The sequence below is a fragment of the Anas platyrhynchos genome, chromosome 30 (assembly GCF_047663525.1).
Source record: "Anas platyrhynchos isolate ZD024472 breed Pekin duck chromosome 30, IASCAAS_PekinDuck_T2T, whole genome shotgun sequence".
NCBI classification, from domain to species: Eukaryota; Metazoa; Chordata; class Aves; order Anseriformes; family Anatidae; genus Anas; species Anas platyrhynchos.
Genome location: NC_092616.1, coordinates 4755240 through 4770980, shown reverse-complemented (window position 1 = coordinate 4770980; position 15741 = coordinate 4755240). Strand labels below are relative to the sequence as shown.

The following is a 15741-nucleotide window of genomic DNA, read 5'->3' as shown; positions in this document are numbered from 1 at the left end:
TTGTGACCTCAGCGCGGGAACCTCAGCGATGTGACCTCAGCGTGGGAACCTCAGCGATGTGACTTCACCGTGGGAACCTCAGCACTGTGCCCTCAGCACTGTGACCTCAGCGTGGGAACCTCAGCGTGGGAACCTCAGCACTGTGACCTCAGCACTGTGACCTCAGCGTGGGAACCTCAGCACTGTGACCTCAGCACTGTGACCTCAGCACTCTGACCTCAGCAATGTGACCTCATCGTGGGAACCTCAGCGATGTGACCTCATGTGGTGTAAATGCCTGAAGTAACTAGGAAAATAAAACTAACATTCACGTTTTTAAGGGAAAGGTACAGCAGTGAAGAGGCTTTCAGGGTAGGGCATAACTGCATTACCTGAGCGTTCCCTAGGCTCCCAACCTTAGATGCTATCGCGCTGGGGAAACTTGGTGTGCTAGCTCTAAGGAACACCACGGAGCGTGGAGTGGAGTGGAGATACCACGGCTAGGCTCTGTAATCAGGTGGGGCCTCAATTGTTCTTGTGCACAAAGCTGCACTTTTTGCCACCCTAAGCCAAAGATCTGTCATGTTTTGACAAATGCTGTACCCTAGTGTACTTTTTGCTCATTATAATATCATTACAATACCAAAACACACCTCCATCCCAAAAGCTACCCGCCTCCAAGGTGCGACCACCCCTCACTGAGCATGCGCTCTGAATTCCTCGGAGCCTATTACTTTAAACGGAGACGGGAAAACTTTACACCAATCATAACTAAGATATGCTTGACTAGAGCCACTCAAGCTCCACCTAAAAGATAGAAAATAATATAAATTGGCCCAAGAGAGAGGGGATGTTAGGGAAGATACCATCGTCAGGGGAGATACCATCCCGAGGACATACAACATCCTTAGGACCTCCTGACTCCTGGGATCAGTCGACGGGCTGAGCCTCTCTTCCCCCCCCATTGGGACGCCTTTGGGTGAGATCTGAATATTTGCTTATAAATCTCTATAGAGTCTTTGATCCTTTTAACGCATTTATTTCTAGGCTGCGCACCTAAAACACCTACAACACCTGTAACACCTGTAACACCTATAACACCTGTAACATCTGTAACACTTATAACATCTGTAACATCTGTAACATCTATAACATCTGTAACACCTACAACACCTGTATAACATCTGTAACACCTATAACACCTGTGTATTTCATGCATACTAGCTTGCTTTTGCAGACAGTCACTATCGCCGGCAATCCAAAAGAACCTGATTACCTGTTGCTGTAATAAACCATACTTGATTGCATTGTGATAGCTCTCATTAATGCGACTAGGGTGAGGGTGGTTATCCGTGATAGTTCAGTGTTCTGAATCTAACCAGACCCCCAGACGGTTAATGCATTGTTGGTGAATGTCTGAACGGACCCCCAGGTGGTTAATACGTTTTTGGTGAATGTCTGAATGGACCCCCAGTTTTGGTGAATGTCCGACTGGTTCAGTACTCTGAATCTAAACGGGCCCGTGACGGTTAATCAGCTACACCCCTTTAACACGACAATGATCAAAGCATATCATAGTTTCCTAAATTACATTAAATTCCTTAAATGGGATTTTTTTCTCGAATTGGAAACATCTCTCTTCTGTACATCAGATTGTACTCATCTACTCTAAGCTATTTATGAAGTTCAGTAGGATTTATATAAATAAAAAATAAATGTGTAAAATTCATAGAAGAAAGCATATATTTACACAATGCATCATTAACTAAGTAACACGAATTCCCCAAAGTATGTATCTTCTATACTTGGCAAGATATGTTCTATCCTAATTCCAATTTAATACAATTCTGAAGCCTTGCTATTGATCTTTAAGGCATCATTGGATGAGGACCCAGCTAAATTGGGTAGTATCCTTTCACCCATAACATATGAAGACAAATAAGCTCTCCTTGTGTAATGCAGCAACAAACTGTGATGACATTCATGAGGACTAAGTCTAGTTTGTTTCAGGCTCACAGACACCAATGTGGTGGATGGCAAATGGCGTTTGTTGTCAAGTCCCATGGGGTTATCTACCCGAGGCCCATAGCGTCACTTCGCTTGCTTACAGCACAGCCCACACGCTACTGGCCATCAAGGGAGGGGCTCCACCTTTCCGTACAGCGCCACATCTTCCGGCCGCCAGACCCTAACTACCCATAAAGAGATTCTCAAAAGTGTTGAAGTAACTAGAGAGCAGAAGCCCTGCATAAGATCAATGTGATATATGGAATTCTACTTTAAACCCCTATGTAAGGGTAGTGGTAGTAGTGGTGGTGATCATCCTCAGGAGGTACTTATCTCTCTTCCCTAACCATAGCAAAAGCTTAGAATAGACATCAATTTTACGTCAGTGAAGCATGGCAAAATGAATTTGATGATTAGTAAATTTGGGAAATTGCGTCTTATTCATGTGGAAATTTCGCATTGATTCCAATAGCTGTTGACATCTTGATATCGCCCTGAAAAGGCTTCTTGTCTAGTTTGACATGGTAAATCTCTTTTTTTTTTTTTTATAGGAGTTTTTTAAAGCCACAGGCAGCTGCTAAGGAATCTCTGATTTATACAAGAGACTTTCAAAACTTTCCCTTATCTTCACTGTCCTATTATCCAATGGTTTCCCCATAGCTATGTTCTGTTTTGATTTGAGATGACTGGCCCAGCTCAGAAACATCCTTTTTGATCTCGCTGCTCAGTCTTGTTCAGTGATTTTAGTTTAGCGATTTTTATATTTGTCTAACACATGAAATCCATGAATGGATGTAGATGCTTTTAGAGTTACTAAATTTTTCATGATCAAGGATGTTTTCACACATTGTGACTAAAAGCAGATGCAGAAAGCATTTCCATTGGATCAGAATGCAGGAAACAGAGGGCACATTTATTCTTTGTTATAGAGTACAGTGATGATATTTTTAAAAGAACTGCTGCCATATCATGAGATCGATAAGTTGATCTCAGCACTGTACAGGTACTAACCTTGATCCCCAAATCAGTACTGTCATGTTACCGTAGTGCTACGACTTCTCTCTTAATGAAGCTATTTACCTGAATTGAAGGATTACACTGATACACTCTTTCTGCTCTACAGATATTTTTAATAGCTCATTGTGGCTCTCTGAGCCTTAAACCATATCGCCAAATCATGCAGACTATACATATTTATGACACTGGCTTTTCATTTGGTAATTTCTACAAACCCTCTTAAAAAATAAAAATAAAAAAAAATAGTGCAGACATTTATGATTGCCTTGTCTAACTGACAGTCCTTCTGTTGCTTCCTTTTTTCTATAATTTTGGTTGTGTTCCTTTTGATCTAATCTGAGAAGGACAGAGGTCTCAGAGATCAGCAGTTCTTACACATTTTGCAAAGACTGATGGTATCATTGAGCAGAAAAACCCAATAAAAACTTCATTAGTTCTGCTTCTCAAAGAATTTTCTGTTTAGTGAAGAGACCTTTAGAGAGAATTAGAGCCCAAATCTGTCATTTTGAACATTCTCATTTTCCATTAGGCAGAACAATTTGCAAGATTAAATGCAAAGGAATATATCTCATTATTCATCATTATTTGGACTTTGTCTGTTTCTGACTCCTAAAAGCTTATATGAAAATGCACCCACTTAATTTATTTTACCAGTAAGTGGCTCTATTTTACTTCAGGATAACCCAAATATAGTTATTCCCCCTGAAGTACAATAAATAGGTTAGTGTTCACAGTTGAAATCACAGTTCGTCTGGATTCAGATTCCAGCAATGAAGTATGAGTATATGAGTGATACTTTGTTCCAATTAGTTTAATTATCTCAGGTATCACTGTGACTTCTTGTTGCTCAATTACTGTCAAACAGACCACCCTTCTAATCACGTCACCTGCCGCTTTTTCTAACCTCTACATTGAACACACTCTGGAGGGATTTGTCTGTGTTTTTAGACATGCCTGAGTGAGTGAGAGCTACTTGTGATCTAATAGATGATTTGGTTAGTGCACAAGTGCATCTTTGACCTGCATTTCGAACAGGGGCATATATGACCAGTTCTAGCTATTTTCTGCTGTGTACAGAAGAGGAGAACAGATTCACAATGTTTTTCTGATTGTGCATCTGTTTTTACACTGGCCATGGCCCTAGGACAGATCTGACCAAGCTGGAAGTGATTTCCTTTCAAATAAATTAGCCTATTAGCTAAAAAGAACTAATGATGTTCTGTTTTTCTACCGAGAACACAGGAGGAGAATCAGATCAGAAAACAGTCAAACAGGTTACAGATTGGGAAAGTCTGGCTTATAAAATTTTAAATGGCTCAGAAGTTCAGGTGTGTGATTTATAAGATTATACTTTTTATTCTGAAGACTATGACCCAATTTCAATAAGCTTGATGTGAAGCTTTATAATTCATCACCTGATAATTCTAACATGAATAAAATAGTAAAACAGTGTACATTTCTGCAGAAAGAGAATTGCTGGGAATTGGCATACAGGATGTGGACATGTGCCTGTGGAACAATTGTTCGATCTGAGCTTGCTTTAAGCAACCAGATCCCTCTGCAAGGCCTTTCCACCCTCATTCGGGTCCACAACTCCTCCAAGTTTGGTGTCATCAGCAAACTTGCTCAAAATACCTTCTATTCCTACATCCAGACCGTTTATAAAAATATTGAAAAGTACCGGCCCTAAAATGGAGCCTTGAGGGACCCCACTGGTGACCGCCCGCCAGCCTGACGCAGCCCCATTCACCATAACCCTTTGGGCCCTGCCCGTTAGCCAATTGCTCACCCACAGCTTCTACCTGCAGCGCCCTGGGCAGCTCCCCGGGCAGGCTGAGTGCTGAGCCTGGCAGGCGGCAGAGGCCCTGCCCCGGCACACAGCCCCTGGGGCACAGCAGGGACCCTGCTCTGCACCACAGCCCTGGACACCCCTGCCTGCACCCCCGGCTTCTCCTGCCTCCACGAACTGCGGCTGCATTGCCCTCCAGCCAGAGACTTACCGGGTGCAGGGCTGCGAAGTCTTCTCCCCCGGTGAGCTCTGGGCATGCTGCCACTTCTGCCTGCCTTTAAGCACTGTGTCTCTGCAGGCAGTGCCCCCAGGCCTGCTGCGCTGTGCAGAGGAGCTGCTCCTGGGCAGAGCTGTCTCTCTGCAGCGCTGCCCGCTTGCCAGGAGCTCCCCTTGGGCCCAGGAGCCCGGCCCAGCTCAGCAGCAGAGGCCCAGCCCAAGGCCTCCCTTGCTCTGCCCCCCACCAGGCTCCCTGCACATGGCCCTGGGGCTGCAGGGAAACCTGCTGGGAAACAGCCTGAAGGGATCCCTGGGCTTCCCTCCCTCCCCTGGGCACACACACTTCTTGACAGCAGGCTCATTTCTCTTAGCACAAAAACAATTATCTGTAGCAGTCTTCTCTTCTCATCCCAGTTGATGAAGGGACACCCAGGCATGGTCATAAAAGTAACTCCTTTAGCCCCCTGCTTAAGGAAGGGATTCAGCAGAGTCAGTTAAGACATCTCATGCTGTTTTTTTGTCCTGGGGCTGGAATGGGACAAAGATGCCTCCCATGCCTGCCACAAACCCATGGGAGCTGGGATTCCTCTGCACTCAGTTTAGGTGTGAATAACATGGGCAGCTGCAGGTGAGCTCCTTTTCTCAGCTCCAGGATCATTAATGGAGATGGGGGAAATCAAGGGAAATCAGCAGCCCCTTCTCCTGCCTGAAGATCAGCCCCAGCTCCAGCACTGGCCCTCAGGGCTGCACCAACACCACAAAGGCCCTCTGCTGTCAGAGCGGCACAGCCCAGGCCTGTTTCCTTCTGGCCTCAGGAACACCAGGCCTTGCCCTTCTTGGGATCCCTTGTCATCCTTTTGTGCCCATCTACCATCCACGGCAGCAAATCTCTGCTCTGAAGGAAAGCCTCTTCATGCCCAGGCTCTTGGCACAAGGTCTGGGACAAGTCTGAGTTTGGCCCTTGTGCCACAGCTGAGCTGCTGCAGCCCAGATGTGCCCCAATGCCCTCAGGCTGGGGCACAGGCAGGAGGAGCTGGATCCCCGCCTGCTGTCACAGGGCTGGGACATTGATGGAAGAGCTGCTGAGGTGTGGGGGGACAGGTCCCCCAGCTTGGGGTGCTGTGCTGGATGGGGGCAGATTCTTCAGAAGAGACAGGCGGGGATGATCAACAGGGGGTTGCCCTCCATGTGAAGGATCTGTCTGGATGCATGGAGCTCCTCTATGGGATGGGCAGCAGAGTGGGGGAGCCCTTGTGGGTGAGGGTCAGAGCAGATCCAGTCAGGGTGGCAGTGTGGTCAGAGGTAGATGCCTGCAGTCAGGCTGACGAAGCAGACAGTCTTGTGGAAGCCACTGGACTAAGATGAATTCAATGACCCCATGTCACCCTGGGGGCCTTAAATCACTCAGACTGTCACAGAAAAGGGACACTGCAGGGTGCAAACATTCCCGAGGTTTCTGTGGGTTCCTGGAGACAGCTTCTGTGCACAGCTGCTAGGTTATCCAACCTAGGTGATGTTCACCAGGATCTGGGACTTGCAAACAGGAAAACCCGTGTCTTGACACTCCTCCTGCAAAATGCATGTCATAGTCCAGCTGCTTTGCAGCACAGGGAAAGAGATGAGGTTTTGGGGCCCAGCCCTACATCCAGCACTGCACAGCCAGCCCTGTTCTGATCCCCAGCCCTGGTCCCCAGCCCTGATCCTGTCCCCAGACATGGTTCCTAGCCCTGGTCCCCAGTCTTGGTCCCCAGCCCTGGTCCTGGACCCCAGCCCTCGTCCTGTTTCCTGCCCTGGTCCCAAGCCCTGGTCCCCGAGAGGCAAAACCCCTCTCATTTATATGCAGGAACATGGTGGAGGCTCCTAGGTCAGTCACAGAAAGGTGTGACATATGTTGGAGAAATAATCCACTAAACACACAAAAATCCAGAAAAGAATTTTCTGCTTCCTTTTCCCTTTCCAGCACTTGCAGGATTGGGTGAGGTTGCAGAAAGAAATGGAAAAGGAACTGTCAAGTTCCAACACATCTCTAAGATTCCTGAACTGTTCCTTTGATGATCAGTGGGCTTGTAAGAAGGCTTATAAATTGCCTACAGCCTCTCCTTTGTTTATGGCCAGCTTCATTGGCAACTTTGCTGTACCTGTCAGGGCTTTCTGACAGGCTGTTTTCTATCTGCAAAGATGGATATGCACCTAGGCAGTGCTCTGGGAACTGCTGGTTTCTGAAGGGCAAAGAGGTTGGCAGGAGGGCTCTGAACACAGATGGGGAAAAGACCATGGGACATGGAAACATCCCCCAGTTATAAAATCTTCAGGCAGAAGAAATATGGTTAGAGAATGAGAAGAAAGAAAAACCGGATTTGTAGTCAGAGGGAGAACTTCTCAGAAAAGTCTGTATTATTCCCTACATTGCAGCCCCCTTCCTCTGAGCAAGCCCTCTTGCCTCCTGTCCCACACAGGAAAGCCCCTGCAGTCACTGCTGTGGGTCCAGGGCATGAAGCACGTCCTCTGCAGCCACAGTTCCAGCAGAGCAGAGGTGCATCTCTCCAGCCACGTGCCCAGTTCCCTCTGTGGTGCAGGGGGACTGAGAGCAGCAGCCTGGGGCTGTGGGCAATGCATTCTGTGAGGCTGGGGAATGAGCTGACTTTCCCTTAATGAGACACCATCATTAGGACACTTGTCTGTCTCCCTGGGATGTCCTTCCAAGGTGTGAGCTGCCCTGCAGGATAGAAATCTTTTCCGTAGTATCTCTGTGTTATGTGAATGCCCCAGGAAGAAGCAGAGATATGCTGCATGTGAGGACATGCTGTTGGGTTGGTGAAATAAATGATAAGTGTCCTTGGCAAGACATGTGGTGCTGAGACCTTGCTTAGGTACCTTGAGAAAGGCTGCGCACTGAGAGATTGGCAGTGGGTTCCTCTGCTCTTAGCAGTGTCTGATTTCTTTGAAGTGTACCATAAATGTGATTGCCATCCATCTCCAAAAGCAGCAAGATCATGGCCATTGGGAATAAGCCCAACCAGCTCCCCTCACCCTGCTCTGAGCTAAAGGGAATCCCTTTGCCTCTCAGGTCTCACAGCCATTCACTGTGGGTGCAGCAGAAATCCTCAGGACTTCTGACTTCAGAGGACATTCCTTGGGCATGATGAGGTTGTGTAGGAAAAAAACAAAAATTCCTAGAAGTCCTCTCAGCCCTCCACATTCTTTAGGCCTGTTAGGACACCACCCCATATGCCCTTCTGCATTGATTTCATCTGACAAATTCTGAAAATATAACTTGGAGCCTCTGCCATGTTCTGATGTACCCAATGCACAGGGACAAGACTGCTTCCTCCTGACCCAATATGCACAGGTCCCGAATACTTCAGTATCATATTCAAACTCATTAAATATAGCTTATGAGGCTGAATGACAAGTGAGGGAGTGTGGCAGGGAGGGGTTCAAGGAGAAATGGAGTAGATTTCACTCTGGGAAGCCAGTATTAACTTGTCATTGTTTTTTTTGTTTGTTTTTTTTTTTTTTCATCTTGAAAGCTCCCTAGATCCAGCACACTGATGGGCAGCACACTGTTCTTTGACCTGCTCCCCATCAAAGGAACAGATGGACTAAATAGCGTGGAAAAGGGCTTCAGGGTACATTTAAGGAACAGGCAGAGCCCTTACCAATTTCAGACATGGGCAAAGCAGACTCACTCTAGGAAGACGAGCATAATTTATTGAGTGCTACTGGTAGACTGGAGCAGTGAGAAACTAAATGAGAACTAAGAAAGTTCATGGTCTCTCTCTGCCCCTGCTCCAGCGTGGGGTCCCTCCCACAGCCAGCTCTCACAGCCATTCACTGTGAGTGCAGCAGAAATGCTCAGGATTTCTGACTTCAGAGAGCACTGCTTGGGCATCACGAGGGAGAGGATGCTGTCTAGCAAAAGCAAAACTAAACTAAAAGTCCTTTTTGTCACCCACCTTTTTTTTTTTTTCTTTTTTTTTTCACATTCGGAGTGCAGATGTAAACGTCCCTTCTGTGCTAGGAGTGATTTCATATGTCAAATTCTGAACAAAAAATACTTGCCCTACCATGTTCCAATATACGCAGTGCACTGGGAAAGGACTTCTAACTCTTGAGCCAATGGGCAATGCCATGATGGTAATGGTAAACTGAACCTCACCAAAAGAATCTCAAGTCATGGAAGTGAAAGGACATATTTCCTAGAGAAAAAAAAATTCCTAGAGAAAAAAAAAAAAAGCCTTTTGACATGTGCCTTCCCCACATGACTGTGAGGCAGGCATTCCATGTTACTTTGTCAGCACTGGATTTTTTTCCTACCTGAAGCCTCCCTCTACCTACTCCCCATCCCTGGGCCTGGTGGTGGCAGTTCTGTACTCAGTGATGCCTCCAGCACTGAACCCTCTCATCTACATCATGAAGAACCAGGAGCTCAAAGATTCAATATAGAAACTGCTGACTAGTTGTTTATCAGTGGCCACAGACTGTCTGCCTTCTTCTGCAGATGGCTCCAAGTATTATTCATGACAGGCCATCTTGCCTTTCCATATGGCATTTGTCTCTTCAATTTTCCTTTCTGCCCTTGTGATATTGTTGCCTACACAAAAATGCCCTTTTTCATTCCTTCCTGCCTGAGTATCACCCTTTCTGTGTGACCCAGGATTTCTGTAGTCAAGGAGCCAGGATCTCTGTGTATTTTAACCAAATAAATGTTGGTCTGAGACCCATTCTGAGTTGATCAGGAGTGAATGGGAACTGGAGCTGTGGTGGCAGTGCCCAGAGCCCTGCAGCAGCCTGCGATGGGCACTGCCGTGGGACCAGCCCAGCCTAGGCTACTGGGCTGGGCTGGGCTGGGGAGAGGGCAGGGAGGTGGGAGAGCTGGGGGGCAGCTGAGCTGGGCTGGAAGCTTCCCAGTAGAGAGAAACATCCGTGTCGAGCTGGGATATGCGACCGTGCAGAGGGAGGACAGGCACTGCTGGCTTTGGATCGCGTGGCAGAGATCAAAGACAGGCTGGTGCAGGAGGGAGGCAGCTGGGCTGTGCCCTGCTGGCACGGACAGACCAGGAGGGTGGTCCAGGGCCTTTGTACCTGAAGCCTCTCTTGTCAGCCATGTCACAGCCCCTGTTCCGCTCTCAGCTCCTTGTTCCCTCACAAAATACCCCCTCACAGTCCCTGTCCCCTCATGAAGTGTCCCTTAGCCCCTCATCCCCTCACAAAATATCCCCTCACAGTCCCTGTCCCCTCACGAAGTGTCCTTTAACCCCTCATCTCCTCACAAAATGCCCCTCACAGCCCTTTTATCCCGTCACAGCCCCTTTTTTCCCCTCACGGCCCCTTTTTCCCCTCACGGCCCCTTTTCCCCTCACAAAACGTCCCCTCACAGCCCCTCTCCCCTCACCGAACACCCCCTCAGCCCTTTTTCCCCTCACAATCCCGCATCCCCTCACCGCCAGACGCCCCCCAGAGCCTCGCACGCCTTCTCCAAACCCCCCTGAGCCCCCCCAAACCCCCATTTTCCCCAAAATCCAAAAAAATCCCCTCAGACCCCACTCAAATTCCCCGCCCCCCCGCACCGGCCGCAGCCTCCGCCGCCATCGCTCCCGCCGGACCGTTTGAAGCCGCGGGGCGGGAGCCAATGGGAGGCCGGCGCGCGCGCATGCGCAGTGCGGGCAGCCCGGCGGGGCAGGACGAAATGGCGTCGGTTGCCTGGCAACGGGGGGAGGGGACAAAATGGCGGCGGTTGCCTGGCAACGGGGGAAATGCCAAAATGGCGGCGGTTGCCTGGCAACGGGGGGAAAAGAGGCGGGAACGGCAGTGGCGGTTACCTAGCAACGGGGGGCGGAGCGAAGGGAAAGGCGCCCAGTTTGATCCTGGATCACTCTGCCTAGCGCGGGCCCCTCTCTCGGGGCGAACCCGTTCCAGGGCGCCCGGCCCTTCACAAAGAAAAGAGAACTCTCCCCGGGGCTCCCGCCGGCTTCTCCGGGATCGCTTGCGTTACCGCACTGGGCGCATAAGGGGTGGTGAAGGAGGAAGGCAGATATTTTTGAGGGAGAAGGCAGAGTGATCCAGGAGGATACAGGAGTGGTGAAGGAGAAAGGGAGAGTAATCAAGTAAGAAAAATTATCTTCCCCTTTTCCCTCCACAGATTGACTCCCTAATGGAAAAAAACAATAGGTATAATTGCTAATAGTTTCCAAGATACAGTTTCCAAAGTACAGAGTCGACGATGTTACTGAATACAAATAACAAGTTAGAGTCATGACCACATATTTCATCGTCTCATAAGCCATTGCTACAACACACAGCACCATAATGATCTGAAACCAGGGCCCGGAGAGGATAAACAACACGACAGAGAGCAAATACGGAAAATAATGTACTATAATACTCAATTTGGAAAACAGGCGCAGCAGAGTTGAGATTAAAGCAATCAGCATTATGACAAGTGACTATTAAGCAGGTCTAATCCTTACACCAATTTTAGTTTAACACACTCTGGTCAGATCTGCCGTTATCTCAACCTTTCGGGCCCCACGTTGGGCGCCAAAAAGATTGTCGTGGTTTAACCCGGCCGGCAGCTAAACACCACGCAGCCGTTCGCTCACCCTCCCCCCTCCCTCTCTGGGACGGGGGAGAGAAATGGAAAGTGAAGCCCGTGAGTTGAGATAAAGACAGTTTAATAAGACAGGAAAATAATAATAACAAAATAATAATAAAATAATAACAATAATAATACAATGGTGATAATAGGAAAGTAATAATAGTATGTACAAACAAGTGATGCACAATGCAATTGCTCACCACTCGCTGACCGATGCCCAGCCTCACCCCGAGCAGTCCGGCCCCCTCCCCCCGGCTAGCCACCCCTATATATTGTTTAGCATGACGTCAGATGGTATGGAATACCCCTTTGGCTAGTTTGGGTCACCTGTCCTGGGTCTGTCCCCTCCCAGCTCTTACTGCACCCCCAGCCTGCCCGCTGGCAGGACAGAGCAAAAGGCTGAGATGTCCTTGGCTTAGTATAAGCACTGCTCTGCAACAATTAAAGCATCGGGGTGTTATCAGCACTCTTCTCATCCTAAGCCAAAACACAGCATTCCACCAGCTACTAGGAAGAAAATTAATTCTGTGCTAACTGAAACCAGGACAGGGGGCAACATATAACAGGAAGGAGGTGGCTCGCGCTAGCTGCAGCTAGTTCAGCGGCTTGACCTTGACGTCATCTGCAAGGAGAAGCAACATCCTCAGTGCCACAGCAAGCCCAAGTTGCTTGCAGCATTCCGAACAAGGTCCTAGAGGAAGGGTCGCTAAGAGAAACAGCTCCGGGGCCACGGGGTCTTCTGGGGGAACTCGAGCTCTTCAAGCTCCAGAAATGACTGTCATGGGAAAGACTGAGAGTCATTTCTGGAGAGAGAGGAAAAGTTTATCACTTCTGAAAAATCCAAGGGGTGACAGCAAGTTTGTGTGCCCCAGGTGGTGTTTTGATGACCCGAGGAGATGCTCGGGTTCTCCACTCAGATGTAGGAGTGCAGTGGGGAGATTCTTGGGTGCTCCAGTGAGGTGCTTGTGTGTTCCAGGGAGGTGCTTCTGTGCTGCAGGAGTTGTATGGCAGGGGCAGAAACTTTTGTTAGGAGGGCAGAGGTTTGTGTGCTCCAGGGAGGCTTTTCTTCTGCCCCTGGGATATGCTTATGTGCCCCAGGGAGGTGCTTGTGTGCCCTGGGAATATCCTTGGGCTCTCTAGGAAGGTGCTTGATTCCTCTGGGGTCACTTGGAACCTCCGGAGTTGCCTGGGTCCAGCAGAGAGCAGGTTGTGTGCTCCAGGGAGTTGCTGGACTGCACTAAGTGTGTTGTTCAGTGCTTTGGGAGGTTCTTGGTTGTCCCGATAAGATGCTCGTGTTCCACAGGGAAGGGGATGAGTGACCCAGAGGCAGGTGCTGGTTGTCCCCAGGGAGGTGCTTGCCTACCATGGGAAAATGCTTGTACACCCAAGAAGATCCTTTGCTCCTCCAGGACGTTGCGTGATTTACCCAGGGAGGTTTCTCTGACCCGGGGCAGGATAGGATTTCTTCATAGAGGTGCTTCATCAATGGAGGGAATTCCTTGGTTCTTGAAAGATCTTCTGGGGTGACCTATGCAGGTGCTTGGGCACCCATGGGGTTATTCTACTGTTCCCCAGGGAGGTGTTTCATTCTTCCAAGGAGGTGCTTGGGTTCTCTATAGAGGTTCCTGGGTTCCTCCAAGAAATGCTTGTATGCCTTTGGGCGATGTCTTCGAGCATCAGCAGGAGATGGGTTCACAGCGGAAATTGTTCAGGTGAACCCACCTAGAGTTGGGATCTCCCGTGAGGTGCTGGAATGCTCTTGGAAGATGCCTGAGAGGGAAAAGGTAGTGCTTAGGTGTCCTGGGGAGATGCTTGTCTACTCCAGCTCAATGCTCACGTGTCCTGCGGGAAGTATTTCTGATTTCAAGAGGTGCCTATATTCCCTGGAGAGATACTTGGGTGCCATGGAGGGTGCTTCAGGAAGATGCTTGTATTCCCAGGGGAGACTTTTACTTTCCCCAGGGACATGTTTGGCTTCTCCAGGGAGTTGCCAGAACGCTCCTTGGAAAAGACGGCTTGATCAGAGGACTTGTGCCGAGGTCCTGCTAGCAAGACTGGTGGTCTGGGGAGATTGTTGGCTGCTCCAGGGAGATGCCTGTGTGCTGCACGGAGAAGCCGGGGCATCCTTGGGATGTGCCCGTGTGCCTAATGGAGATGGTGGTGTGAATCAGGGCAGTGCTTTGCTACGGCGGATGAAGCGACACAAGCAGTCTGGCTGTGCTCTTTATTTTCCATTCAGGGGTGGAAAGCGGGAGAGCTTCCCAGCCCCTTTGCTCAGAGCTCCGCTGCTGCCTTCAGCATTCCCAGCACCTTCCCCTCCGTTGCGGTACCAGCATCTAGCGCTAGGGAGTCAGAAAGAAAAGAGGATGATCAGGTTGTGTACAGGCTGAACGCAGAGAAGTACTGCAGGCTTAGCTCGGGCCGTGCACGTAGGGGTCTGCTTCCCATGAAGCTTCAAGGTTGCCGTCAGCTGCGACAGATGCCTAGTGCCCAAGCTCATCAGCCTGGGGCTGAGGCAGGGGGAGCGGAGGGCCCCGGAATGCCCTCTCTGTCCCAGTGCTGCCCCCACGGGAAGGACGGGCCTTGCAGCAGCGGGAAGCACCATCCCTTTCTGGAGATACTTACCAGGGGAGCCGCTGCTGCTCTTGCTGCAGCCGCTTTTCCTCCGCAGCACTTCTGAACACCCTTTGTTGACTGCGATGCGGCTCCGACCTTTTCAAAACTTGCAGTGCTCGTGGGGAAAGGTGGCTGCAACACCAGGACAAAGGGATCCCTCAGCCTCTGCCAGACACCCCTTCTGCCTCTCCCCTCATCCAGACCCTGCACCCACGCGGTGCCACGTGCACCCACCCTTCCGCCCTGTGATGAGTTTTAGGCCTTGGCGGTAACCAAGGTCATGCCCGCTTTAGGAGAAAGCCAAGGGTGTCATAGGCAAGCCCAGGACTCAGGGACCGGGCTGCTGGACATCTCCTGACGTCGCTCAGCAGCTACTCGAGTGCCCCAGCACGTGAACGCAGCCGGCACACACTTACTCAGGCTGGAGGCTCTCCAGCTTGGCTGCCGCTCTCCACTCCTCTTCTGGGGCAGGGATCTGAACCTTCCTCCACCTCCTCACGACCTCCTTGCTCCTGGGCTGGGCTGGGGGATGGGGAATCCAATCATGTTGCCTGGTGACCTGATGCAAGGAGAAGACGCTCTCATCAGACAGGACTGGACACACGGCTGCTGTTTCCCAGAGGACCCCTTGAAAGGACCCTGCAGCAGGACCTGGGAAGCAGGCGACTCGGCACTGCCGGCCCACGTCTGGCTGCTGCTTTGATCCCTCGCTTTCTGCTGACAGCCTCTCCCTCACAGGGAGGAGCAGGCAAAGCCCTGCCCTGCGCCCTGGTGCCCGTCCTGCTCCCACCACCCTGGGACCTGCCCCCCTCGGAGCCCTGGCGGGGAGGATCGCTGCTCTTCTCAGCGGTGTTGGTCACGGCCAGTACCTGAGGTGTCTCTCGGTCCTCCCCCTGAGACCAGGCTTCCCAAGCAGCCATTTCTGCCCGGGCTTGCTTTATTCGCTTTTGGTACAAGGGCCATGAGCTCTTTGTTTGGTCCCACTGCGAGGACAGGTTCCAGACCTCCTGGAGGAAAACAAACAAAAAACACAACGGCAGACAGGATTGGTCTCAGCTGTTGGACCAAAGACCTCTGCCATCAAAGACCCAGAAAGCCCTCATTCCTTTTCCATTGCCCCTGGTCCAAATGAAGCGGCTCATGGCAACACGGGAGGCAGCAAGAGGCAGGGAAGGTGTGCGGGACACCACCTTCCATCTCCCGAGGAAGAGAAGAAGGAGGTAACAAGTGTGAAAATGAACGCATCCCAAGGGTCCGGCTTGGGATCGCTCCACACAAAGAGGCTTTAGTACAGTCCCAAACCGCGTGGTCATTGCAGCAAGGCAGAGCAGGTACCTGCACCAATCTCCGAGAGGCTTCGGGAGTAGGGAGCGCAGTGCTGGTGGACTTGGCTTGAGGAGCTGCTTCCTGCCTGTCTGTCTTCTTTGTCCTGGGGGAGCTGCCTGGACACGGGGGGAGCACACTGCAAACAGACACCGGGAGGCTGCATGAGCCCAGGGGAATTCGGTCTCCAGTCCGC

At 50.1% G+C, this 15741-nt stretch overlaps 1 protein-coding gene across 2 annotated transcripts in view; it reads right to left on the bottom strand.

Annotated features, from left to right (window-relative positions):
- Positions 1-15741, bottom strand: part of LOC119712973 (uncharacterized) — a 672213-nt gene that overhangs the window by 651913 nt on the left and 4559 nt on the right. The window contains exons 9-13 of one of the 2 annotated variants that reach the window (XM_038175406.2): positions 15558-15684; positions 15092-15229; positions 14639-14781; positions 14232-14354; positions 11869-13948 (exon numbers count right to left, since the gene is read on the bottom strand). In XM_038175406.2, the coding sequence (XP_038031334.1) occupies positions 13831-13948; positions 14232-14354; positions 14639-14781; positions 15092-15229; positions 15558-15684 (649 nt within the window). In that variant the 3' untranslated portion in view covers positions 11869-13830. Of the gene's footprint in view, positions 1-11868; positions 13949-14231; positions 14355-14638; positions 14782-15091; positions 15230-15557; positions 15685-15741 lie in introns of those variants that run through there. The other variant, XM_072029585.1, reaches the window with a different exon arrangement.